The sequence below is a fragment of the Pinus tabuliformis genome, chromosome 5_1, assembly GCF_031772625.1.
Source record: "Pinus tabuliformis cultivar Carrire ecotype Pingquan chromosome 5_1, CPIR1, whole genome shotgun sequence".
Lineage (NCBI taxonomy): Eukaryota > Viridiplantae > Streptophyta > Pinopsida > Pinales > Pinaceae > Pinus > Pinus tabuliformis.
Window position 1 is genome coordinate 871,751,067 of NC_142305.1, and position 27,981 is coordinate 871,779,047.

The 27,981-nt window shown below is 37.7% G+C and overlaps 1 protein-coding gene across 1 annotated transcript in view; it reads right to left on the reverse strand.

Moving 5' to 3' along the window:
• Positions 1 to 13,657: 13,657 nt before the first annotated feature.
• The window catches only part of LOC149167598 (1-phosphatidylinositol-3-phosphate 5-kinase FAB1B-like), a 139,108-nt gene continuing 124,784 nt past the window's right edge, over positions 13,658 to 27,981 (reverse strand). Inside the window, 8 exon segments of the mRNA XM_089433046.1 lie at positions 13,658 to 14,139; positions 14,142 to 14,418; positions 14,521 to 14,778; positions 14,932 to 16,749; positions 16,908 to 17,060; positions 17,183 to 17,309; positions 17,435 to 17,766; positions 25,342 to 26,331. Coding sequence (XP_089289172.1) covers positions 14,078 to 14,139; positions 14,142 to 14,418; positions 14,521 to 14,778; positions 14,932 to 16,749; positions 16,908 to 17,060; positions 17,183 to 17,309; positions 17,435 to 17,766; positions 25,342 to 26,331 — 4,017 coding nt within the window. The 3' untranslated portion in view covers positions 13,658 to 14,077.

The following is a 27,981-nucleotide window of genomic DNA, read 5'->3' on the forward strand; positions in this document are numbered from 1 at the left end:
ACACCACCAGCAGCATGAACATACCAGCTCTATCGTGTCAAGTTATGTCATGATTCATCTCGGCCACATCACTACTTTGGACCATACTATTGTAATCAATGTAATGTAACATGGAAGTCCAAGAGACCCACATGAAAATCTGAAGAGTCATGTAAGTCAAACAGTCATGAAGGAAGTCGAACAGTCACAAGGGCCAGTTTCACCCTTGGCTATAAATACCCCACATTTGTACATGCAAAGGGATTTTCACCTTGGCTCCTCTCATATAGCCTTGAGAGTCTGCAATCTTTTCTTTGGGGAGCGAGCAGTGGCTCCAACGCCCCGCTATCGAGGTTAGTGATGTAATGGTGTACGGATGTGTCTTGGAACTTTCACTTAATTCAGAAGCCTGTTAATAGCCAACACGTTTTCACACATGTATTGTATTCATTTGAAGACTATTCTTTGGACGCTTGTAATGCATGTTACTTTAACCTATATTAAAATAGTTGAACTATTTCGGTTTTTTTAGTACATACGCTATTGTAAATGTGTTGTATCAATTGTTAACATTGTCTTGCCCGTGTGGGTTATCCTGCCAAACACTCGACATATTCATTCTAGTAAACTTGTTCTAACAACTGTCACACTCACATGGACTATTCTGTTGGGTGTTGTACGTGCTATCTGTTCACCTTGTGTTTGTGACAACTGCATTCGTGTGGACTACTCCGCCGAAAGTTGCGCATGTCCTGATGTGTTGTGTGTCTCTAGCAGAGTTGGGACTATTCCCTTTCAACCAGAGACTCACTTCCACCCTCTCCCTCTGCAGTGAAAGAACTTTGACACAAGTGACACTAAGCACTCACTAGGCACGCGAACCTCGTTATTCGAAGAAAAATCAAACCACTCTTACGTGCTAACAAGCAAGATCTAAGACAAATATTTAATATAATGGAAACCAAGCCATCGTATCGGATGGGACTCCTACACCAAATGGTGTGAGGTCTAGTTCAAACATCACACCGGGGAGATCCCCTGAATGTTGGTGGGTCCAGCACCATCAACAAAACCCTAATCTAAATTTCATATATATATATATATATATATATATATATATTGTTGCTCTGAGATCATGGAATCTTTGCTCATCTTTGACTCATATGGCTCATTCATATATATATATATATATATAGTGACAGTTGAATCAACATCGAACATTGCTATGATATAGTTGAACCTCTCTGTGGAATCGAATTGTTAATGATGGAATTGTTATCTATATGGTTTGGCTCTATGCTCTGAAGAATCTACAGTGACTTTAGACAATGACATATGACAGCAAATGACTTGGACGTAACATCACTTATTGTATAAATTATCTACACGACTCCTACATAGTGATGGCATTATATGGAATTGACTATCTACAGGACTCCTAACAGTAATTTTCGTTGATATACAACAATGATTGGATGATTTCCATGTACTATATGACTTATTCTATGTCAAAAATTGACAATAATGGTCAATGGAAAAAAGTTTGGATAAAAGTAGCAAGATGAATTGAACCAGATCTTTGCAAAAGAAGAGATACATAATGAAGGCTATGAAAATGAAATTGTCTCTTTTTTAATGAAGTTGATACATATGAGACCAAATCTCTGCAAAGTACATGACAAAATGCCTTGATGAAGTACGAATGTCTTTTTGAAACACATCTCAATAAAATTTCTGAGATTGAAGCACCTCTATTTGAAAGTGTTGACACGTGAAGAAAGACCAGATCTTTTTTAAAAAAATAAGGAATTCTCTATGGTTCGGTAGTTGACAGTTTGAGGTGTATCTAGAGAAAGATGACAACATTTGCTGAACAAGACTATGGTGAAAAATGATCCTCTAGTTTAAGAAGGAGATGATGTTGTTCATAAAAGATAAGTGCTTTATCTCTCTTCACTATTATTGATTTCTTTAGTAAAACTAATCTTTTGCTTGATTTTCATTACTTGATTTTAACTATTCTTTTGTGATCTCCCTGAATAGGATTGCATGTAAATGTTGTAAATTGTATACGCTAGAAGAAGTTATAATATCAAAACAAAGTTTGTGACAAATCTGGGATATATAGGAAGATTCCAAGGGAGCTTTGAATCTTGAAAGGGTTGTGGATTCGAAGAAAGCTTTGCATCTAGTAAGAACTATGATTTTAAAAGGAAGTTTTGATTCAAAGGGAGTAGTTCAACTCTCAAGTTTTAAGGTATGTCTTTAAGTATTATCTTTAAATTATATTTAAAGGCTAAAGTTGTGATAGGATTTTGACAAGCCTCTATCCTAGATGAAGTACATGTACTTCAGGGACAAGCTTGGACTTGTTAAGATAAATTATCTGTAAGAAGGACCATTAATAAGATAATAATAGGGGAAAACATTCTCCAGATTTAGAATGAATGGTGCGTACTATTGTTGAGGGAAGACATTCTCCAGATTTAGGATGAATGGTGCATACTATTGTTGAGGGAAGACATTCTCCAAATTTAGGAAGAATGGCCCAGACTATTGTTGAGGCCCAGTTACTCAGAAGAGTATGTGTCTTTCTATGCTGACCCAATCACTTTATAAGAGTGGGTTCCTTTATTCAAGCTCGGTTACTTGTTGAGTGAGCCTTTTGGCCTAGAGTGAGGCCTGCAATGTTAGGGTTTGACCAAGATAATGGAAACTCTGTAATGTAAGGATCCTTTAGGATTTTTACCCTATGGTGTGAGGAGTTGAATGTCCTCTAGGGTTTGGCCAACCCTGCGTAATTGGAACACAAATTTTCTTGGAGGTTTGACCTTGTTGATGACAAACCTATACTAGTTTGTATACTATGAGGTTTAGGCGCCGACCAGATAATGGTGACTAGTTGTTGTACCTTAGGTTGGGTAGCATGTATGATGGTACACAGAGTTGTTGTAACTTAGTCTGTATAGCCTGTATGTTTTGAAGGAAATGTAACTAGGTTTGGTCTTCATAAATGTACTTTTGATATTTGTACTTATTCAAGAAAGGAAATATTATTTTTATAATATATGACAATGAGTTTCTTGCTCATTGAAATAGGTCTAGCATATGTTAGGTGCTATAGGTCAGTCAAATAGTCAAAAGAAAATGTTGAAGGCCTTAAGGGCATGTTACACCATGTATGATTATGTATTAAAGTGAAGAGAATACCTCCAAGAAAATTCAAGTCTCCTCCTATGCAAAGGAACCATCAAAGAAACTCCTTCAAGCATGCTACACCACCATAGAAATCATCTGAAGTCTGCTCAACATGTCGGCCTACAACAATTAACATGTCAGCCTTCTAGTCGGCCTAAAAGGAGGGACATCCCTCTATAAATAGAGGTTTTCCACTCCATTACAATGTAATCAAGAGCTCTAAAATCTGAGGGAAGAAGAGACTAAGAAAAATAATGAAAAGGAGGTCTTCTAGGGTAGTGAAGGAAGAGAGAAAGAAAACGAAGATTAAGGACTGTCTATAGGGTGAACACACAGCCACATGTGCGAAAGGGGAAGGGTCTGGTTGTGGCCATAGCAATAGAAACTCATTGTTGGCATATCTATATAATTGGAATAGGAAACTAGACCTATAAGGTCTCCCAATCAAGCAAAGGAGAAGGACACTCAAGTGAAGGAAGAAAAGAGCTTACTATATAAAGGAAGTCACCACATGTGCGGAAATATAGGGCTACAGGACAATCATATTAAGTCTGCAATCTTTGTGAAAGAGAAGGCTCGGTTGGGAGGCAACAAGGTCATCTTCTCAAGTTAGGAAGGATCCATCTCAAGTGAAGGAAGAAAAGGTCAAGGTTCATCCTAGAGCATACAATCTAAGGTCTCTACAGTTGCCGAAAGAAGTGTCGAAGGGAGGAAGACAAAGTGCTGGAAGGAGAAGGACGAAGTGTTGCAAGATGAAGTAATATTGAAAGGACTTGACTTGTCCTTGGAGGATCTTCTTATCAAGGGTATAGGGTTTGGCATTGATCAATAGAAGCTTCAATAAGAGAAATTCACAAAAGGGTTTTCCTCTCAAGAGAAGAGAGGTTTTGGCCCTGGCAAAGAGCTAACATATTGTGTTCTTGTTCTTATGTTTTGGTAGCAGTTTGATGAAGCACACACACATGAATTAATAAGAAGAAGAAGAATATTAAGCTAACAAGAAAAAGTAAAAAGACTCCACAAATTGTTATCAACTAACGAAGAATCACACTACACTTATTTTCCCTAGATTCTTCAACATGGTATTAGAGCATAAGGTGACATGTCAAGGAAAGGGAAACTCAAGAACACTCATCAAGGAAAGTCATCTACAAGGTTGAAGCATCAAGCCAAATATACTCAAGGAAAAGAAGGCCTATCACCTATCATTCACCAAGGAAGACTACATAGCAAGAAGAAGAGCCTTACATAAAGGCACCTACAAATAAGAGCAGATTGAAGCAAGACCTACATCAAGCTACAAGTCATCAAGCAAGTCCCCTTGGAGAAGGCAACTTGAAGAACATCAAGATCCTAGGAAGGCAAGCCATCAAGTATTCAAGGAGAAATCAAATCCACTACATCTCAAAATCTATCAAGTACATGTCCCCTTCTGAATATACATCAATGTCTTTTTGCAAGGAAAGAAATAAATTGGTAGGTACCAATAACTTTCTTGCATGGAAGAAGAGGATTGATTTACTTCTCAAGGAGAATGAACTTCTAGAACATGTCAAAGGGAATATCACTATCCCTGCTAAGGAACAAACTCAAGCCTTAGCTAAGTACAATAAGGATGAGACAAGAGCTCAAAGGATTCTGATAGAATCAATCAAAGACTCTCTCATTCCTTATGTCTCCAAATTTGAAACATCAAAAGAAATTTATGATAAGCTAGTAGAGCTATTCTCGGTATCCACAACCGGAGAAGTAATATCTCTAAGGAATGAATTGTACAAGATGAAGATAACAAAGGAAGGAATATCTCCCTACTTCATGAAAATCTCTGAAATGAGAGATCAACTTCAAGAGCTTGGGGAAATCATGTATGACTGGGAGATAACAATTGTAGTACTCAATGCTCTACTTGAAGATTGGGGCAACTTCACATCAAGCATATATGCCAAGAAGGAAGAAACCACACTCAATGAAATGTGATCTCTATGCAAGATAGAGGAAACCAGACTTAAAGCAAAGGAAGATGTGGGATCAAAGGAGCAAGCATTTGCTACCATGGCCAAGAGAAAGGGAAAATTTGGCAAATTTGGTCCATGAAGAACAAACAACAAAGACATGTCTAAAATCCAATGTTTTGGATGCCAAGAATATGGAAACTACAAAAGGGATTTTCCTAAGCTTAAGAAGGACAACAATAACAAGAGAAAGAGGGAAGAAGCTCACATGAACCAAGGGTGAAAGAATAAAAAAAGAAGCAAAATAAGGAAGATCCTCTGGATCTCTACTATGACTAGGTCAAACTCTTTACTTCAAGTCTTCTTTCAAGGTTTTGAGTAGGATAGGAGCATGTAGGAATAAAATAAAATTGCTAGCTAGAAAAATATTCTAGAATCTAGAAGCATGAAATACATGGAGTTTTAGATACTCATGTAGGAAGAACATTTATAAATAAGAACAAAATGCATGGTCAAAAATATCTTCTAGAATATAGGAGCATGGTAAATATAGCTCAAGATATTCATATAGAAGGAGCATACCTAGTATAGGATGTCATCCATGATAAAATAAGATTGATCATGATTAAGAATCTTAAGACTTCCATCATCAAAAGAAAAGAAACATTTGCAAGGCAAGGGTCTTTAAGATCCTATGATGGAATCTTCAAAAGAAGGTTTATGAACCCAAGTAGAAGTCTCATTGGGAGTCTCATTCATGGGATTCAAGAAAAGGATGATATGCAGGCAAGCTAAGATGAAGCAAGAAGGGCCACACAAAGGACAACCAAATTCAGCTAAGATGATCAAAGGATAATCAAGATGAGGTATGTATGCATCAAAGTTTAGTCATGTTATCATTTGTATATTATTGAGTCATGGGAATAGTTCTATAACATGATCAAGTATGAAAGAATCTCTTTCACCAAGAACATGCTCGAAGGCATGTACTACAATGCAATGAAGGTCAACAAAAGGATATGCTCACATAAGGAGTATAAGATTGTTGACTAAGAAGCAAAAAGAAATGCTAACTAGTCCAAGGAGCAAGCAATGAAGAAGTGCTCTCACAAGGAGCATAAGGTGGTTGACCAATCTATCCAAGAAGAAGAAAATGAAGAGACATCCATCTATTCTACCTCAAAATCAAAAGCAGTAGCAATAGATAAAAGTAATCTAATAGAAGTTACCTTGGCAACAGGAGAAAAAATATCACCAAAATCAATTCCCGGCACCTGGGAATAACCCTTTGCTACCAACCGAGCTTTGTATTTCTCCACTTTTCCTTCTGCATTTGTCTTCTTTTTGAACACCCATTTGCTGCCAATGGGTTTCCTTCCAGCCGGCAACTCCACCAGATCCCAAGCCTCATTTTTGTGCAAAGATGCCATTTCATCAACCATGGCCTCTTTCTAGAGTTTTCCATCCTCTGAATCCACTGCTTCCTTCACAGTTCTGGGATCATCATCAGTAACAGACAAAGCAAAATTTGAATAGAAAGAAGATGGACTATACCTTTCTGGCTGCCTTCTTTCTTGAAATGATCTTCTCACAGCCGGAGTTTGTGGCTCTTCATCTTCTGATTCCTCCTCTGCTGTAGAGTCTGATTCTTCCTCCTTTAGCTCAAACTCTATCTTCTCAGGTTCCTTTGGTTGGACTTCATGTTTAATAACATCTTTCACCTCTCTGAACACCACATCTCGGCTGTACATAACCTTCCTTGTTACTGGGTTCCAAAGCTTATAACCCTTTAAACCATCCTTATAACCAATAAAGATGCACTTTTCAGATTTACTATCCAACTTGGTTCGTTTCTCCTTTGGAACATGTACATATGCATCACATCCAAATACCCTTAGATGTGAAAGAGAGGGTTTCTTACCAGTCCAAACCTCTTGTGGAGTCTTATCCTCCAACGCTGATGAAGGTGACCTTTTGACTAGGTAACATGCAGTATTTACCACCTCTGCCCGGAATTCCTATCCTAACTCGGCAACACGGAGCATGCTTCTTGCCCTTTCCATCAATGTCTTATTCATTCTTTCTGCAACTCCATTTTGCTGAGGTGTAGATCAAGCATGTGAAGAACACCATGATCACAAAGAATCACTATCTGACAAAGAACCATTGAAGATATATCCCAAAAGAAGGCAAGACCACTCTGACAAAGGAAGGAAGTACCCTTGAAACCTATGAAGGCCTTGGAGATATGAAAGATGCAAATAATTGATTCTACTCTACGAAGATGTCATGATGAAGAAGCCATCCAGCAAAAAGCACCATTTAATGTTGAAGCAATATCAGGAAGATGGGCTATTAGGTCAAAGCATGTAAACAAGCAAGTACAACAAAGCATCCATGAGAAGAGTATTCTGAAGCATGGACAGATGACAAAGGAGTAGCCAGATGACAAGAAAACCTGATGTATGACAAGAAAGCCACTTTCCACTAAGGAAGCAATGACATGACAAACCAGGAAGGAAAGTGATCAATGGATGGTGCCCTACCTAGAAGAAGTTCGAACAAAGACTTCATGACATCAAGCAAGAAATGAGATCAAGCAGTTGAAGGACCCACGAAGAAGAAGTTGATGATGAATGAAAGAGTCCCTAGTTAAGAGGGAGCCCTGACAAGTCCCTAATCAAGAGGGAGTTTTGGATCACCCCTGATTACAAAGGAGTGACATTTCTATTTTTTCCATCTCATGGGTAATGCACTATACCAGGACTAACAGCCGTAAGTCTAGATGAAGGCCATGAATGGAAATGTAGACACAACATTATTGTCTTCACTTGGAAGAAAAAATGGGAGGATTAGGTAATCATCTAGCATCTGATACTCTTTGAGGATGTGTAGGGCATCCAAGACAATCGTAGGCAAGAGGACCGATATTATTTGAGGGTTGGGAACCCAAGATAAGAATAGTCCTAGAAGGTCATACTCAGAGAACACCCAGGTGGGTATGTACCTTGAGAGACAATGATGAAGGTGTCTATAAATCATTGGTCTCGCCAGCATTGTAGCTCATGATCTCATGAAGAGATGGAATTGTTAGTCAAGGCCTTGCACTATGACAATGTTGATGGATATGATGCTATAACAAATGGATTGCAAATCTGGTTTCTCTTATGTGAATTCTTCAGAAATTGATAATAGCCAAACACCTTGTAATATTGTATGAATACCTCCCTAGTTAAGAGGGAGTGTTGAAGGAAATGTAACTAGGTTCAGTCTTCATAAATGTACTTTTGATATTTGTACTTATTCAAGAAAAGAAATATTATTTTTATAATATATGACAATGAGTTTCTTGCTCATTGAAATAGGTCTAGCACATGTTAAGTGCTCTCGGTGAGTCAAATAGTCAAAAGGAAATGTTGAAGGCCTTAAGGGCATGTTACACCATGTATGCTTATGTATTAAAGTCAAAAGAATACCTCCAAGCAAAGTCAAGTCTCCTCCTATGCAAAGGCACAATCAAAGAAGCTCCTTCAAGCATGTTACACCACCATAGAAACCATTTGAAGTTTTCTCAACAACTTGGCCTACAAACAGTTAACATGTCATCCTTCTAGTCAGCCTAAAAGGAGGGACAGTCCTCTATAAATAGAGGTTGTCCACTCCATTACAACACAATCAAAAGATCTAAAATCCAAGGGAAGAAGAGGCTAAGAAAAAGGACGAAAAGGAGGTCTTCGAGGGCAGTGAAGGAAGAGAGAAAGAAGTTGAAGATTAAGGATTGTCTCTAGGGTGAACACACAGCCACATGTGCGAAAGGGGAAGGGTCTGCTTGCGGCCATGGAAACATAAACTCATTGTTGGCATATCTATATAATTGGACCAGGAAACTGGACCTATAAGGTCTCCCAATCAAGCGAAGGAGAAGGACACTCAAGCGAAGGAAGAAAAGAGCTTACTATATAAAGGAAGTCACCACACGTGCGAAAATATAGGGTTGTAGGACAATCATATTAAGTCTGCAATCTTTGTGAAAGAGAAGAAGGCTCGATTGGGAGGCAACAAGGTCATCTTCTCAAGTTAGGAAGGCTCCATCTCAAGCGAAGGAAGAAAAGGTCAAGGTTCATCCTAGAGCATACAATCTAAGGTCTCTATGATCGCTGGAAGAAGTGTCAAAGGGAGGAAGACAAAGTGTTGGAAGGAGAAGGACGAAGTGTTGCAAGAGGAAGTAATCTTGAAAGGACTCGACTTATGCTTGGAGGATCTTCTTATCAAAGGTCTAGGGTTTGGCATTGATCTATAGAAGCTTCAATAAGAGAAATTCACGAAAGGGTTTTCCTCTCAAGAGAAGAGAGGTTTTGGCCCTCGCAGAGAGCCAACATCTTGGGTTCTTGTTCTTATGTTTTGGTAGCAGTTTGATGAAGTACACACACATGCACTAATAGGAAGAAGAAGAAGATTAAGCTAACAAGAAAAAGTAAAAAAACTCCACAAATTGTTATCAAGTAACGAAAAATCACACTACTCTTATTTGCCCTAGATTCTTCAACAGTATGATGGTATTTAGGGTTATACCTTGGCAGTAGCTTAGATGGTACCTAGATCCCTGTAAGATGGGTTGGTACCTTGGAAGTAACCTAGATGGTACCCAGATCCCTGTGAGATGTTGGGTTGGTGACTTGGCAGTAGCCTAGATGGTACCTAGATCCCTAAAAGATCTTGGGTTGATACCTTGGAAGTAGCCCAGTGGTATATAGATCCCTAGAATAGTATATGTTGATTGTGATGTTGGTACAACTCTTCTTATGAGAATATTTCAATTTGAGAAGTATCCTTGTACCAGTTATGGAATTATGAATACCTCCCTAGTTAAGAGGGAGTGTTGGAAAATGTAACTAGGTTTGGTCTTCATAATTGTCATTACATATTTTGTATAAATGCAAAAGAAGAAAAAGAAATATTTTTTTCCAGCATGGGTTTCATGCTCAAGAAATTATTATTTTAATACTTAAGCATGTTCTTTGTGCTTCTAGGTTTTCTTGTGTCAAAGATTCAAAATCTTATTGTAAAGAAAAGGGAAAAAGAATTTTTAAATATGTATTTTGGATAAAAATTCCCTCTGGAAGCCAAGTCGGCCATGTTAGGATCTGCTCCAAAAGACATGATTGTTCGCACCCCTCTGAACAAATATAAATAGAAGAAAGTTGGAGCTCATTTTGGACATACAATTTGGAGCATCTAATCTGAAATTTTACAAAGAAAGGCCAAAATTTGAGAGAAAGGAGGGTTTGACTTGGCTTCTAGAAGGTGGGAGTGTATTAGATGTCTCATTTGCTCTGATTCTATACGAAGAGAATTTTCCGAGTTTTCACTTTGGAGGGGTTTTTCCCTGGCTTGGAGTTTATATCTTGTGTTCTCCGTTTTCTTGTGATCTTCATGTTTACGTTTTGATAATTTTTTGATGAAGAAGAACATAATTAAATAAATAAGAAGCCAAAATTCACACGCAGTTATCATAGAAAGGAAAATATACTCTAATTATAAAGCCTCTCGGTTTTCCAACAAAAGGGACTAGCCACGTTATTATGATGTAAAAGAATCTCGAAGAGTCTATATTGTAACTTTGGATAAGAGTTGAGGTAGTCAATCATAACCACTAGTATAGGCTATTAGGTTGTGTTATAACTGGGTTGCGAGGAGGAAAAGGGGTTACATTCTTTCGAGTGCATTTGTTCCATAGCTCAGCAAAATAATAGAGAGGGATAGGAGATAGAGCACATAGAGAGGATTTGTATATTGTAGTAGCCCGCGAGCCACAAGTCATACTTCTTCAAACTCACAGCCATATTTCCATTCAGACAAAGAGAGCGAAGTGGCCTCACCTTCCAGTGGGGTTTTTCCCCCGAAAGGGTTTTGCAGGTCATATTGTGTGTCAAATGTGTATGAACTTTTATTTTTCGTTCTCTATTTTCTGCATAATTTTAGTTCGCATGCATGCACTATTAACAGTAAATCTACAGATCCATAAATCTAATCACACTTTGATAGTGTACAATTTCATATTTTAAATATAATTTTATCAGATATGTTGTGACGAATTGTTCAGTGGAATATCCACGGCAGTTTACGGATCAAAAGAGCATGGACCCAATCGTTTGTTGCAATTCATTGGCATGGATTAGCCCATCCTAGGAGAGGTTTATGTGAAGTGTGATTCCATGATTGAGTCTATGAACACTATTTTTTTCCAAAATGAATGCCCCAAATCTGAGACATTAATAGAGAGCTTTTTCACCACCATATAGAATATTCTTGTTAGCATGTGGGATAAGAATTGCATACCTTTGCATTGCCTGGCTCACTCATTGAATCTCAAACACCAACAACGGTTGACTCAATGATGGGCCTTCTTGCAATTCCCTCCTCATGTGAATGGTGAAATTTCACAAGGGAGGAAGGATGCATTTGGTTAGATATATCAAGATAGAGCATCCCTTGATGAGGTGGAGGGGTACTTAGTAGAGTTTTCCACTAGCATTAGGAGATTTGGAGGTTATGATGTGCTCAAAGACAAGGGACCTACGAAGCCCTATGCTTGGTGTGCAACTCATGGGGTAGCATGCCCCCCTCCACAACAATTATCCATGAGGCTTCTCTCTCAGGTTACTTGATTCTCTTGTTGCGAGAGGAGATGAAGCACATATGAGAATTTGTATAGTTTGAAGAAGAGCAAGCTTGAGTAGTCCAAGGCAGAGACAATGGTGTATATGCACTCTAACCTCCATTTTATTTGCAGGTAGAGGGAGGAGTGATTGAAGTGTCTTCATGATATGAGTTTGGACAACAATGTTGATTAAATCTTAATGAGCCAATGTTAAAGCTAGACACTTTTGACGTTGATGATATTCTTAAGGGGTCATCCTCCATACCAACAAATGTGGAGATTGGATTAAATATAGAGGAGGATGAAGAAGAGAGCAGTGGTAATCACATATTGTGAAATAAAAGGTGTGATCCTAAATAAGAGAACCTTCAAAATTGTGTGGTAGCCTTGTTTACAAATTCAATTAGATAAATTTTATAAAAACATGCATGATTAATTTTCCATCCTTTTGTTAATCTACCCAACACATATCAAACTAGTTAACAAACTCAAACAAAGCACTGTCCTGAACTTACTATCTTCATAAATTGAATTTATAGCACCAAATTTGCTTTGTAGATAATGTCAAGATCTTCAAGAAACTCATGTCTAATTCATAACGAAGATGAAGTGTACTTGTAAATTTCAGCTATTTCTTATATGCAGATGCTAGAGGGTTTCCTATATTAGCGAACTTAAGACATTGACTAAATAAGGATGTTAGGTTGGCTAGTCAAAATGTTGACTAATCAATGTCCATCGTAAAGTAGCGAGTCATTAGTTTTTGGTGGTTACTCTGTTATGGTTCTTATTATTAGATATAAATATGTAGATCCCTAGTTAAGGTTAGTAGATAAATGTGTTGATGAGCTTTTTATTCTTCTATGAATTTTAACAATAATAATATGATATATTCTTTTACACATAATCTTATTGTCTGTCATCTAATGCATGTGTGAATGCTCAATTGTACTATCTTACCCTTTGCAGAAGACAACACCTAATGGCTACTCGAAGACCAAAATAAATGAACTAATAGATATCCAAATTCCTCAGTATTTCAATACCTAAGCTAAATACCCAAGAACTCAATCCACAATATGTAACCTAAAGAATGTTGCAAGATTCCTAAACTGTTTTGTGCAAGACTTGTTAGGTAAATCTACCATAAAACACGTGTCCAATTTAGCATGGGAGGAAATAAAGCACCTTGAACAACATCATCATCATCATATAAAAATCACCCTTAAGACACCCTCCAAATACATATCAAACTACGATTAATATTTCTCTTTGTCAAAATGTTTTGTGATTGTTGTAGGAGACTGATCCATGACAATTGCCTTGGCATGACATATGTAACATCTACAAACTCTGCAAACGTTAGTGATCATTTTATTGGATAAATCATTTTCTCTTTGTATAAGCCTTTTAAGGCTTTCAAGTTAATTAAACAAGAGCTACCAAACAATAAGAGCTTTGGATGCCAAGTAAAGACGTGTAACATGCATAATGAATGTGTATCCTCAAAGCAGGTATAGTGGATTTATTAACAACATTTTGTGATGACCAAAACATAAGTACCTAGTTTGCTTGATTGATGCAACCAATCAAGCACATGTTTAAACGTCTGCAATATTACCTTATCAATTGGTGTATTAGTAAGCAGTAGCAAAATGAAATTTCATGATGAGACATGTAATATCTATTCTGGATAGCAAGTGCAGCACTATAACAACTTTAAGTTACTCAGTTCCCAATAACCTGCAGACTTCAAGAAGCCATGAAACCTCTAACTACTGGATCTTCATCAAGAATAATCTTAGACAAGAAAGAACTGATTCAAGTTAGAGCAATACCCAAGATTTAATTACAGATAGGATATGTATGTGCTCAACGTGTGAATTATAATTATTACCTCCTGGACTTTGACTTAAGAATTTGGATTTGTAATCACTATAAAAATCAAGTGCAGAGTCATCATAACCAAATCGCTGATAATACAGCCATTTTCTAGACCCAACTCATATGACATGAGATATACAAATAATTATCTACAGAATTTTTACAAGGATTAAAGGATACAGCATTGACAATTTAAAATTCCTACACTCATCGATATTACAGAAATAATCATACAGATGAGATTTAGTCAAAACTAAAAAGAATGGAACTATCTGGCTCTAGAAGAAACAAACTTTCTTTTACTCATACAATCAATAGTACTACTCTTTGAATAGGTTACCCAGGAAAAATTCACCCCGCTAATCCTGCAAGAGTTGTATAATGGTTGGCAGAGAAAAATGTACTATGGAGTGGACTTTGCAGCTTGCTCTTCAGTGCTCTCTTTGGTATTATCTTCACTTAATTACTCTGGGAAGCATTCATGATAAAGTTAGAAGACCGTAGATCTGGCACTTTCTCAAAGTAGGTAGACATTGCTTTACGAAACCTTTTTTTGTATTCACTTGAAGAGATAACAGTGGGTGCTTCATTCTTTGGACCTCCCAGAATTCTAGATGTTTTTACCCATGTTTCAAGATGCTTATCCCATGTATACTGCCTCATATAATCAATAATGCCCAAAATTAGTTCTCGTCGCTCTTCGTCAACTCCAACAAGCAATGAATAATCCATCACATTGATTAACTGTAAACATCAGTGCCACATACAAAACCATGAGAAACTGCAAACCAACAGAATACTGGAACAAATATATGAGTATGGAGGAAAAAACGGAACCATACTCACAGTAAGAAACGAAGTGTCATTCCAAACAGCTCGCTCTAAAAGGTGCTTAGCCTTGTTCCCAACAAATACTGGAGATGTTAGCATTGCTTCAATAAAATTCTGATCTAGAAGAACTCCACTTGAATCTTTATTGTATCGGTTGCGAAGAGAGCCTTTCAGGTCATAAATCCGTGTTGCAGTCCTTCCAAACAAAAGATTCTCCATCACCATAAGGTCCATCTTAACATCTTTTGCACCTTTTGAATGTTTTACAGTAACCTGCAGAATCAGATTATGAGCCATCCATATTTGAAGTGAACACAAATAAATGAAAAGAAAACTTAGGGGCATGTCAACACAGGAATACTATCATTTCCCAACAACCTTAGGAGCATGTCTAAGAAAATACATGGAAATAACTATAGCAATAACCTGATAAATTCCAAGGATTTTTGCCAGGCATGTGGGGGTTCCTGTACTTAACGAGTTTGTAAGATGTTTGAAATATTCTGGGGCAAAGACAAGAAAGGACTCCAATTCTGTTTTAGTGACCTGCTTAATAATGAATCTATCATTGAGAGTTTTTGCAAAAAAAACCTTGCTCTTTCCACCTTGTGCCCCCCACTTTTTACAACGGCTCAGAGAACATATAAAATCTCTCTCTGTTGGGCAAGATTTTTTCCGAAGAGCATTAAATTGTTTTGCACAGTAACAAATTACTGAATATTTCCCTTTTCCCGGCAAATTTTCATCACCAAAACATATTTCTGCATGCCTGATCTTTGTATGTAATACAGTATCTGAAGCCACAATTTCACCCCCAAAAGGAACTCCAGCCGCTTCAAAGGAGTTATCTGTGTTCTGAAGAGAATAAGGAGCAGTATCTCTAACAGATGAGTCTTCAGAATCTCTTTCTGTGTCCTCATCTTTCTCTTTGTGTTTCTCCTCCAATTGATCATCAGAGATCTGGCCCTGGTACTGTTTAGAGGTGACAGCATATGCTATCAGGCTTGTAGGCTCATCCTCATAAACAGCAATGACAGTATTGTCAATGCCAGTCGGTAAGAGTAACTTTGCTCCACCCTGATCAAGCAGCTTAACAGCTGAGGACACAAATTCTGGCTTATAATCACTAATTAGTTCAATAATTCTCATAGATTCCTGAGAGGTGTTACTGAAAATCATATGCAAGTATGAAAAGGGTTCCCAGATCAAGCTTTCTTCAAATTCGGGATAATTTGAATAATGAGCTGTTCTAACCACTGATAGAGGCACGTTTGCATCTGGTAAGTCTGACCCATCAATATCTCGTGTTTCAGAACTAGAATCATTAATTTCAGTCCTTACCATAGATGGAACCAGACTTGGCTTGATGGAATCAGAAACCATCTTCGAAGGCAGTTCAGAACATGCCCCAGAATTGTCAAGACTTGGAATTGCATTAACAACTCCTTGCCCTTGTGATGTCACATGGGCAGCCTGGCCTGCCAATGAAGGATAACCAGTCCATGCAGCATCCAGTTTATGAGAAAGTTTAGACACATTACAGGTACAGGAATGTCCCTCTAGCACTCTCCTATGAACTCCCAAATCTTTCTCTGAAGTATCCAACATGTCCCCGGTACCAATTCTACCAACTGATCTATCTTCTGAATTATTGTTATCAGTAGAGTACTTGTCACTGACAGCCTCATGTGTTCTATCCTGCCTGACTGGATTCAAATCTTTGATAGTATCATCTTCATTCATTGACATCTGATCTGGTTTCATGGCCTCTGAATTCACTATCAAGTCCACTCTGGCTGCCTCTGTTAATTGATCAACCAAATTGGAACCCTGTTGAATGCCAGGAATGCTAGGGGACTGCACAATTGCACCAGTAATTATTTTCTGACCAACAACTGGCACCTCTTTATCACCAAGACTGACGTTATTCACTGTACAACCATAATTATGTTCCTCTGAAATTTTGGCACCTTTGATGTTACTATCATGAATCTGTGCCACATGAATCAACCCTTGTTTCTCAGGATTAATGTTCTCCTGCAAAGAACCATTAAGATCTGGTAGACCAAAGTCTGAATTGACCAAAGACCTTTTCACTTTAAGAGATGAATGCAGATAACAAAGACGTTTATCCCATATATATGATTGAAATATAAGTTTCCGCCTTAAGCGATTAAGCTCTAAAATATCAGCTGCCGGTTGACCAGGTTGCCAGTCTTTGGTGATAGCCATTTGCAATGACTCCTGTTTCAGAAAGAACAATGTACAGAACCAAGTACATTTTGCAGTTATATTAGTATTGATAGAATAAAATGCTATATAATCCAGATAAAGTTTTGAAAGCATACTTGCATTGAGAAGAAAATATATAAGAAACCGATTATTGGACCAAGGATTGTCACCTCAAATTCAGCTCTCTCTTTCTGTAACATCCCTTTTACTTCTGCAATTTTTGTTGACTCTGGAAAACTTGCAGTGGGATAAGGCCTGGCACTTGAAATTTTCTCAATCAAAGAAAAAACCTCCGAAAAGAACTCCTCCCCATTTTGTGTAACCTATTTTACATAATCAGACAGGAGCATTAAAAGACGATACATAAACCAAACCACCTGTTTGTAAGGTTGCAGATCTAGAAATAAATATTTACACAGAAGAATGATGAAAAGGCTGCGGGCACCTCTGTTGCTTCCTTCCTGAGCCAGTCTTGTTGATTTGGGTTATTGAATTCTAGTTTAGCAGGTGGCAAATGAACACTCAGAGTATCGATGGAAGAATAATGGAAGCATGCCACCAAACTGCCAAGCCTGCTCCATTGGGAAAGGCATAGAAATAAGTCATTCCAAGTGTCTGAGAAGAGATCATGATATACTAGGTGCAACAGCTGGAAATTATTAGAAGTCAATGACTGATAAATAAGGTATATCCATACCCATAAAAACGAAGACAGTCTCTCTGTAAGGAATGGCCACAGCTTGCTACTCTACTTGCAGCATTGTTTGAGAAACTAAGCTCTAAAAATTTTCCAAACGACAGACCCGATGCTGCATCAGACATCAACACTCTCCTGTTTGGTTGAGGAAGTCCATCTTTCCATTCACATTTCAGGCACCGATGCCACATCCATATTTTTCCTTCCCGTTCACCAGGTAAAGTAAGAGGTTGAGGAATTCGTTGAAGAGATATCATAAGCCTTCCCTCCTGATGAGTATAGCGGTAAGCATGGGCATCTGGAGGTTGCTCACAAGCATGGCAGCGAGAATTCTGCAATGTCCAGGACAAATTGTAAGTTCCTTATAGCCATAGAAGCAAAGTTTTAGAATACAGTTACATAGATGTAAGACCCCAACTTTTAAAACGTGTAAATCAATGTTGCAGAACTCAGACTTGGAAATAAATCAACAAGGGTCCAAAATCACTGACTCCAGAAAAACTCAGTGAAAGAACACTGAGAAATAAAAAATGCATTTAATTTCATATTTTTCAACTAAATAATAAATTAAAATATGGACTTAAAACAACATAAGCAAGCTGAATCAACATTTCCCCTATCCAACAAATATGAAAAAAATCTATCTTGGAAGTGTAACATCTGCCACTGCTGCTGATTTTATTGAAAAGATTGGCAAAAAAATACTCACCAAATATTAAAAACTGTAAAAATCAGCAACTTTTTCAGCTAATTAATCATTTTATAATTGAACTGCCAATTAATTGGAGAGTTCTGCAACAGTGGTATAAGTAATGGGCATATGAGTCAGACTTGTACAAGAAGTTTTTAAAACGCAGAAACAGCCACAGTAGAAATAAATATAGACAAAATATCATAAACCAATCAAGCAGGAAAAAAATATTCAAGCTCACAATGAGGACTATGATTTAGAATTAGGAGAAATATATAAAATGGGAGATTAACTGCAGTCTGCAAATGCATGGGGCATATATATATGCCAAAAGCTAAAAAAGCAAACTAAAATTATTTCATGATAATTGGACATACCCCATGCATTTGCTGACTGCAGTTAATCTCCCATTTTACAAAAATGGGATGCAACATATAAATTCAAGGTTCTACAAAATTTTCATATATGTTATATTATTACAATTTAAATAGAGTCACCCTTATTCTTCCGCCAAGCGCTTGACAATTTTGTAGAACCTTGCATTTATATGTTACATCCCATTTTTGTAAAACGAGAGATTAACTGCAGTCTGCAAATGCATGGGGCATGCCCAACTATCATGAAATAATTTTAGTTTGCTTCTTTAGCTTTTGGCAAGTTGGAAATTTAACCCATGGAATAAGGTACTAGTTAAAACCTAAAAGTCCACTAGCTAAAGATTAGTGACCAATTGCTAAAGGACCATAAGGACTTTGATATGGACCTTGGGCTAATCATCAGCTCTTGAGAGAAAAGACAAGTGGTGCTAGAAAGAGATTCTAATTTAAGTAAATTAATTATTCAATCACAATGCATGGGACTAAATGTCAGAAACAAGCTCAACTCTCAAGATGGCTCTGGAAAGTGCAAACATCAATACCTTTAATCCACTTGGACAAATCAGATTTCCCATAAAGGAGAATCAATTCTCCTTCCAATTTTCCACCAACTTGCCTTGGCTATATTTATAGTCATAGTCGGAAGAAAAAATTTCTCTTCCACTTCATCAGCTAGGGTTGGATGGAAAGCTTATGTTTCCAGATTATACTCTACCACTATGGGAAAACTAGAACACACAGATTGCATTAAAGAGATGGGCATTGCCCCTGCTTGAGAGGTTCTTTCTATTCTTTTAGAGTCATCCCATCCCTGATCTTGTAGCAGCCAACATAAACTTGTCTTCCCTTGATATTCCCCATACTTGACAGCTTCATTGGCATGTAGCTCTTCCTAGGGGCTGTTGCTGTCCTACTTTTCGCGAGTTCTGGACTGTATTTGGATACCAGCTTTATTCATAGTCTGGGGCCTCGAGTGAAAAACCCTCTTAAACAAAGAATTTAATCATTTCACCAACTATTCCTTCAATGTTGTGTGAAGAATTTTTTTTTATTTAGTTTATGCATTTTTCATTGGCATTGGAGCTGCCAATGGTGGGATCAGTGTTACTTGGGAGCGGGAGCGAAAACGGGTGCAGGAGCTACATTTTCAAAAGCTCCCGGTTTGGGAGCGAATCCCAGAGCGATTTTTATATAATATATATATATTTTGTATTTTGATGCATATATGTCAACAAAAACATGTAGAATGATGAATTAAATATAAAAAACATAAAAAAAAAATAGATTGATCATTGAACCATATAACATCAATCATCTAGAAGTTATAATCTTCATCAACCACGTCCACAAGTTAGTAACATACAACATATTGAGTCTCGTGAATCATGATTCATCAATCTTAAAGTTTCAACTTCAAGCTTTCAAAATTGAAAATTCAATATATAACATTTATCATCATTGATCACCAAAGTTGTACTTGTAAGCTAAGTTTAAACTTTAACCATTACAAGAAATAATATCTAACATGAAATGAAATGTTATAAAATGAATTATGAAATGAAATGAAACAACTTTCACAAAGCATCATATTCATAATTCAGAATCATTACCAATGACTTATAATTGCCAACTTCAAACTTCAAACTTAAATTGTCACAGTCATATATTGTTTACAAAAAATATCATTATGATATGAAAGAGTCAAAACTCAACAGTTATGAAAACTAATAGAAACTAGAAAAGACAAGTAAATTGTTAATCTATTATCTACTACTTCATGTGGCCCTTGCCACGAGAAGTGTCTGATGTATGAGCAGGTCGTGGTAGTCTTCTAGGAGTCTCCTCCCGCACAGACCAACGACTAGAATCAGAAGGCACATGCCCTCCACGTGAGGGTGTAGATGGAGGCGGCAACAGCAAAGGAACAAGACTCGGAACTCGAGCACTGCTACTGGATGGTGGAGGTGGCATGGTTATTGCTTCATCTTCCTCTCTCATAAGTTCCGCTTCCAGTTCTTCAAGATGTATAGTGCCATCCTCCAAATTATCATCCTCTGGGTGGTTGTCCCAAATTTTGTATGTTGGATCCTCATAAGCCCGATCACAGTAATGACTCAACAACCTCAAGTTGTAGTGCACATAAACCAAGCTTTCCACCCGGTTTTCATTGAGTCTGTTTCTTTTCACATTATGTATGAAGTTGTAGGTGCTCCACCCGTGAGAGAACATTTTTTGCCAATTCTGGCAAAAGTCCATGGCCGCCATATGATTCCCACCATGTGAGAACATCAAATTTGTCTCTATCTTCCATTGCATGAAAGGTACCAAACAAACCAGTGCAACTGAAGTATCTGCCTAATTCAAGACACACACTAGCACATTCCTCCCTGTCAGGTATCAACTTTTCTAATGCTTGCAAATATCCTGTAGATACCTCTTCATCTATATGGGGTTTGACCCTAACCCCACCCCCTGGTGCAGGTTGGCCCAACCAAGATGTAGAGTAGTATTTTGGCATAAGGATATACGCCAAGCAATGTAGTGGAACATTAAGTTTATCCCACCGTATACACACACAATCGTGAATCAGTTTATACAAGTTGGGATCATTGTTATGAACAATATCTTTTATTTGCCCCAACATGGTATCCATCTGCTCATACACCTCGCCAATCACTGGTTTATCTGTATCTGCAAACCGAATCATGTGATAAATGGGCTTGGTGAAATCCAATACTTGCCTCACACGTGCCCAAAACATACCATCAAGAGCGGCCTCCTCCACCTGCTCAAAACCTTGTCTGTCAGCTGCATTTGTAGCCCTTTCCTTTAATACCTACCAGCGTGGACTTGATACCATGCTAACCAATGACTCTCTTACCTTCAAAAGGCACCTGAAGGTGAGTTAATAGCTACCAAATCTAGTCCTCGCAATCTTCAACAACTTCAATCTTGAGTGACTGCGGAAAAGGCCATGGGTATTGCTATGATTTGTAATAAATTTTATCATTTGTTTGCCTCTCTTGTACAAATCACCAATCCATTTGTATTGTTCATTTTTGTTCTTAACAATATCATGCATCAAAAGGTTCATTGTGTGAACCAAACACCCAGACCAAAATATGTTGGGGTATTTATCCTCAATAATTGCTCCCGTTGCCTTACAATTAGGAGCATTATCAGTGATGACTTGGATGACATTGTATGGCCCAATACACTCAATTGTTTCAAGTAATGGTTCTACAATGTTGATGTTGGTCTTGAACTTGTCTGAGTAATCATATGCTGAAAGAAAGATGGCACCACTAACAGACACAGCAAGAACATTTATCAATGGCTTGCCTTTTACATTTGTCCATCCATCAGATACAATGGACACCCCATGGTCAGTCCAAGAACTTGTCATTCTATTCAAAGAATGTGATATTTTTGCTTTTTCATGATCAAGTCCAACGGTTCTTGCCTTGTCATACCCAGGGCTCTTGTATCCTTTAAGGGTATCATTTATGGCAGAAACCATTTCGTGCCAACAAGGTGAGCGAAGAACATTGAATGGTATCCCACATGCATAGAGAAACCTGTAAACTTTTGAATCCACATCATTCCTACACCCTTCATCAAGGAAATCTAATATGCTTCTACGCCTTAAACCTGGTGACCCTGTGCCTCCATATCCACTTCCTTGGGAGGATGCTGAAGGAGTTCTTTGTGCATGTGATTGTGAGCTTGGTTCAAAGAAACCCTTTGATTTTTTACATTTGTATTGGGCTTCTTCCTCTTCCCTTATGTATTTGGCTCTATTTGCTGCTGACACACCTGAACAAGTTTTGATTCCTATTTGTTTATCTCCATCCCATGGCCTTTTCCCGCAGAGGTGCTTTCTGGCACAGGTGTATGAACCTGTGTAATTATTGTTGCAATGGGGGCAATGAAATTTAGTGGTTCCACCCCCTTTCCCTGCTTCAGGCCTATTAACATATTTCCACAATGGAGTTTGGTCTTGTTTAGTTTTTTGAGCTGACTCATGTTCACTCTCCTCCAGCTCCTCACCGGGGTTTTCATCAAATCCACTATGACCCCCTTCTTCATCCCCTTCTTCATTTTCAACCCTCCTTTTTCTACTCTCCAACACCATAATAACCAAAAAAGGAACCAAGAAGAAGAAAATGCCAAGAAATATAACCATGATGTTTGAAATTTGAAGTTTTGAATCTGCAAAATTTTAAAAAATGGAATGGGAATGGGAATGGGAAATAGAGAAAAAAATTATTTATTTATTTAGGAATGAACATTAAAAAAAAAATTGCTAGACACTCTATTCAATATTGTAGAGCCTACCTCTTTGGCGTCCAATCTCCCCTTGCAAGCTCTTCAATCTCCCCTTGCTCCTTGCTTTCTCTTGCTCTCTCACTCTCTTACTCCTTGCTGCTTGCTCTCTCTTTCTCTCTCCTTGCTCCTCACTCTCTTGCTCTCACTCTCACTCTCGCTCTCACTCTCACTCTCATCCTCTCTCTCACTCTCACTACAATGATGAAATGAATGAGGGAGGGTCTATTTATATTCTTTCTCTCCCTCCCTCCCTCCCACCCTCACTTTATTTCCACACAAATCGCATTGTTTTTTTTTTTTTTTTGGCGAAATTTTTTTTTATCCGCGCGTTTTTTTCCGGGCGTCGCTCACCGCCGCCGGGAGCGGTCGAGAGCAATCGCTCCCCAACTGCTCCCGGGTTATACAAAACGCTCCCGGAGCGATGGGTGCGATGCTCCCTATATCGATTTGAAAAAAACTAGGGAGCAGAATTTTTTTTAAGGGAGCACGCTCCTGCCCGGAGCGCGGATTGGGAGCGGGATTTGGGGTGGCGCTCCCCCGCAACACTGGGTGGGATTATTCTATTGCCTATAATGTTCCATCACAGAAACCTACTCAACCCAATATAAGAACCAACTCACATAACTTTGTGTAGGAAGTGAATGAAAATTACAACACAAGAACTAGCTCACATAACTTACATAATAAAACAATAAGATGGAAAACACTAATAACACCATGAAAAGCTACATATCAAAGTTCAAACTAGTTATGAAGAGCATACACTTCCAAATTTTTAACATGTAACTGCAATCACATACAATATAAACAATAACTGCACGCTAAAACAAATAATTGCAGCAGAAAAAACTGAAGCAGGAAAACAATGATGGAGATCCTATATCGAAGTATTGTAATAGAAAAAAAATGGAAACTATATTATAGTCCAATATACCTGTATGGTCCAAGTTAATGAAAAGAGAACCCAAAAAGTTTATAATATTTTAATTTTGCATTGTTGTATTTTATATTTTAGCATTATTGACTGTATTGTATAATTATTTCAGCTGACTTTAAAGTTTAAAGCTGATGTGAAACTAGATATTAAATGTGAGGAATTCTTCTTGCAATCAAGCAGCGATGGTATAGTAGATGAAGTGTTCTACTTCTTTCTCATCCCCTTTGCCAGTTTTCCTAGTATGCTGTGTCCTGTCTTTTTCTCGTGTGGAATAATTATTCCTTCTCATCCCTGTATGTTGTTGTCAGCTTCTTCGCATGTTCAAAACCTAAATTTTCGGAACCTGGGTTTTGCATCCATTGATCCTTTTCAATCTCTTTCTTACATGACCTAAATTCAGCAACTTTTGATGTTTACATAGGAGAATCTAAATCACCTGGTTCAAGTACAAGTTTGAGTCTGGCAACCTTGAAGTTTGACAAAAATGTGACAACAAAAATTTTGGTAATAAAATTTAGCATTAAGTTCAACAGATTCTAAAATTTGAAAATTAAAAATATTTATAATAAAATACAATACATTCATTACTATCTAAGAGTTCAGACTCAGACAAAGAAACCTCACCAAAGGAAACAGGAAGAGAACTGGCAATGGTTCTTGTTGAACCAAACTCTCAAGGATGGCAGAAAGTGCAAAAAAAGAAAGGCAAAAAAGAGAAGTTAAGATATTATTTTCACACTTAACTTTGTATATTTCCTTTTGTAAAAAAAATTCAGTCTCTTTTTTCTTTTTAACTCAATGCCATGAGGCATATTTCCGGAATTCTTACAGTATGCAAAATGTAATTTTGTTTTTTCTTTCATGATGAATAAAATTACAGGTGTCTTTACTTCAGAAAAAATACATTCATTACATAACACTGCTCGGTCTCAGAGGAGCCAAGACTGGAGTCTGGAATGATTAGTGGTATTGAGACTGGAGTGCAGAAGGAATGATAGTGTGCTGGGTGGGAGGAAAGATGCGCAGACGGCAGAGTATTGCTAAGCAGCTGGAAGACTCAATTAGGGTTTGTACTTTTTTTTTTAAACTCTACAGAAACAAGTTCAAATTGAATATCAATGAGCTTGGATGAATAAAGGCAGATTTAATCAAGAATTTGTTCATATTTGAGGTAGCTTTAAATTTTCCTTGGAATTTGCTGAATTGTAATGAAATTGTTCAGCCTCGCTTGAAGTTTGGTGAATTTCAAATTTCAACCTTGAAATTCGCCGAACCCAGTGACTATGAGGAGAATAGCTTAGGTTAGGATTAAGTGAAACTGAGTTAAGTTTCATGATCTATTTTGACTTTTTCTGAACTCTTTGGCAGCATTTGTTGTTGCTGTTACTAGGATACATTGAGTGCATTCCAGGATCATAGCAAGCACCCACCATGCCCTAGCCCACAACAGAATAGCAATCACCACACCCATACCTAGTTTGCAACTCATTTGGGTGCATAATACAGCCACATAAGCTACTCATAAATGAATTTTATAGTAACTAAAAACAAACTCGTAAATCAACAGCATTACCTGGTTAAATAATTTATCCCGCAAGAACCTTCCAAGGGACATGTCTAAGCTTCCATAGTACTTGATACAAGTGTCCTGGTTCCTCTCACAAACTGTCCCCTTCAAAATACACCGGCGGGATAATGAAACCAAAATACTTGGATAACCAGAATGGGAAGGCATGACTCCTGCTTTAGAGAATCCCTGTTTTTCATAATGAGTACCTTCTTCCTTGTGTTCAAATGTGGATTGAGACTGTAATAAAATCGAATCAACCTTATTATCAGTTATCCCTTCATTCTTTAACTGCACTGTACCAGGAGGTTCCTTTAAGGCCATTTCACAATGCTTAGCTCCAGATGCAACCGAAACTGTGGATATATCAACTGGAGTCAAATCTTTGAATTCTTTATCCTTAATACCGAAATAAGAAGTGATTGCTGCATAAGGACCTGTACCTATAAGTGGAAGAGCTTCCCCTAGTGTTTTTTTAAAAGAAACCGATAACCCAGATATTGAATGACCAGAAGAAAAAGATGGTGGTGAAAAGCTCTCACAAGCTGAATATGTGTCTTTCTGATGCACACCTTCACTAGCAATAGATATATCCCTTGTAGTAGACATGCTGAAAGATTTGGTTGTCTCAGAAGTGCCAGTAGCACTTATAGTGGGTTTAGAATCCCCCTTAATTTCATTCAAAGAATCACTTGTTAGAAGAGAATTGGTCATAATTTTATCATCTCTGTTCTGTATTTGGAGTTCTCTTGTGTGCACTTTGCCTGGAATAGGAGCCGTGGGATCTGTTATTCCACAAATAGATGTCTCCAATTGCACTTGTCTGTTTGGCATGGTAACATTTACTGCAGAACTGAAGGGAGTTCTAGGGAGGGTGGCCCTTTCATCTGCCAGGAATGAAGTCTCAAGAGCTAAATGATAAGCTGCAAAAACTGCATACTGAACAACAGATTTAACTTTCTTTAACTCATCTCCACTTGCACCTTTTAGCAAAATCTGCCAACACATAATCATTATCAGAATAGCAAAAGAACATGATAAGACATGCAAACAGCTAACTCAAATCCTTAAATACACAAAAAGTTTAGTGAAAATTACTAAATTAAGATCCTAAATTATACAAAAATGACCATACTTTTCAGGCCTCATAAAGTAATGAAAGAATCAATTGCCAAAATCTAGTTTCTGCAGAGTGTTACTGAAAGAACAGATGATATACCATTTATAACTTTTTCATGAATGGTTAAGGAGGGTATTGTACACAGAGACCAGTGCTAGGAATTTCTCATCTGTACAAACGATCATTCATGTTAACATCTCCACATAGCATCAATCCAAGTAGTTGTTCTCAACTTAAAGTTAAAAGAATGTAAATGAGTGCAAGATTATGGTCATTGAATAGGTATACCAACAAAATATCTTGGATGTCTCATCGTGAACATAAAATCCAAGTGGTGAATGGCTCTTGCTCAGAAAACTTTTGCCTCTAAATCTTGTGACAATGGCAGGTCAACCAGCAATTTTGAGGAACTATTTTCCCTTATAATAACTCATAAGTCTATGTGAGGCAAAAGATTTTTTCCAGCATATTAGAAGGCTAAGCTTGTAAGTTTCAATGAAAAAGTGGGTTCAAAATTTTCATAACAGACCAGGCAAAAAATCTTGTCCATCTGAAACTGTGTAACTAGGGCCAAACATATTTCCACCTTTAGTGAGCATGAGGTGTATGGAGATCCACAGTGTAGAACCAATGAAAACATCTTCATCGGGATTATTTGCCATATTGTTTTCAGGCATGTGGGTCACTAGGTGTTTATTGGTGTGTGGTTTATTGTACTACTATTTAACTGCATCAAGGTGATGTTCTACACAAGTTGTTTAGGGTAATAAGTCTACGGTGATAACCAAGTCGTTAATATTAGTGTCTCAGAGGTTTCCTTGGAAACGTTAAAAGGAAAAATGTCAATTTAAAAGGATAAAATCCACTCATTTCAATTTTAAGCATGTCTCTGTCAAACTAATGAATAAGATCACATATGGCCAAGGCTTTAATGAAACAGTTTGTGACAGCTTTTGTGCCCTGACATGTATTCAATGACATATATCAGGACGAAGTTGAGTCCCCCACTGTGGCATTCCTGAGGCCTTATGAGACATGTAGGTCAGCTATGTACATGGAATGGATTTTCTGACTTCACCAGGAGCACCTTTGGGGTCAAACAGGGCTTCCCCCTGTCTCCCACGTTGTTTGGGATCTACATTGATGAGCTAGAGAAATTTCTTAGGAAGAAACTCATGCAATTTATGACTGCATCCCACACCACGTCTTGATTGTCCTGTTCTTGTTCTTGGACAATGTGATTCCTCTGTGTCCTTCCATCGAGGGATTTCAGAGGTAGTTGGATGCTCCGACCAGCTTTTGAGATCTTAAGCAAATGGCAGTCAAACTTTGCAAAACTATGTTTATGATTTTAACACCTCCAAGAAATCTTTGGAGTATTTTCATTTCTTGTTCTGCAGGAGAAAAGGTGGAGGTTACCACAACCTACACATATTTGCTGGTCAAATTACAGGCCCTCAAATCACCATCAGGGGCACATTCCAAACTTGGCTCCACAAAGGGTTTGCTTCCTCAACCTTGCTCGA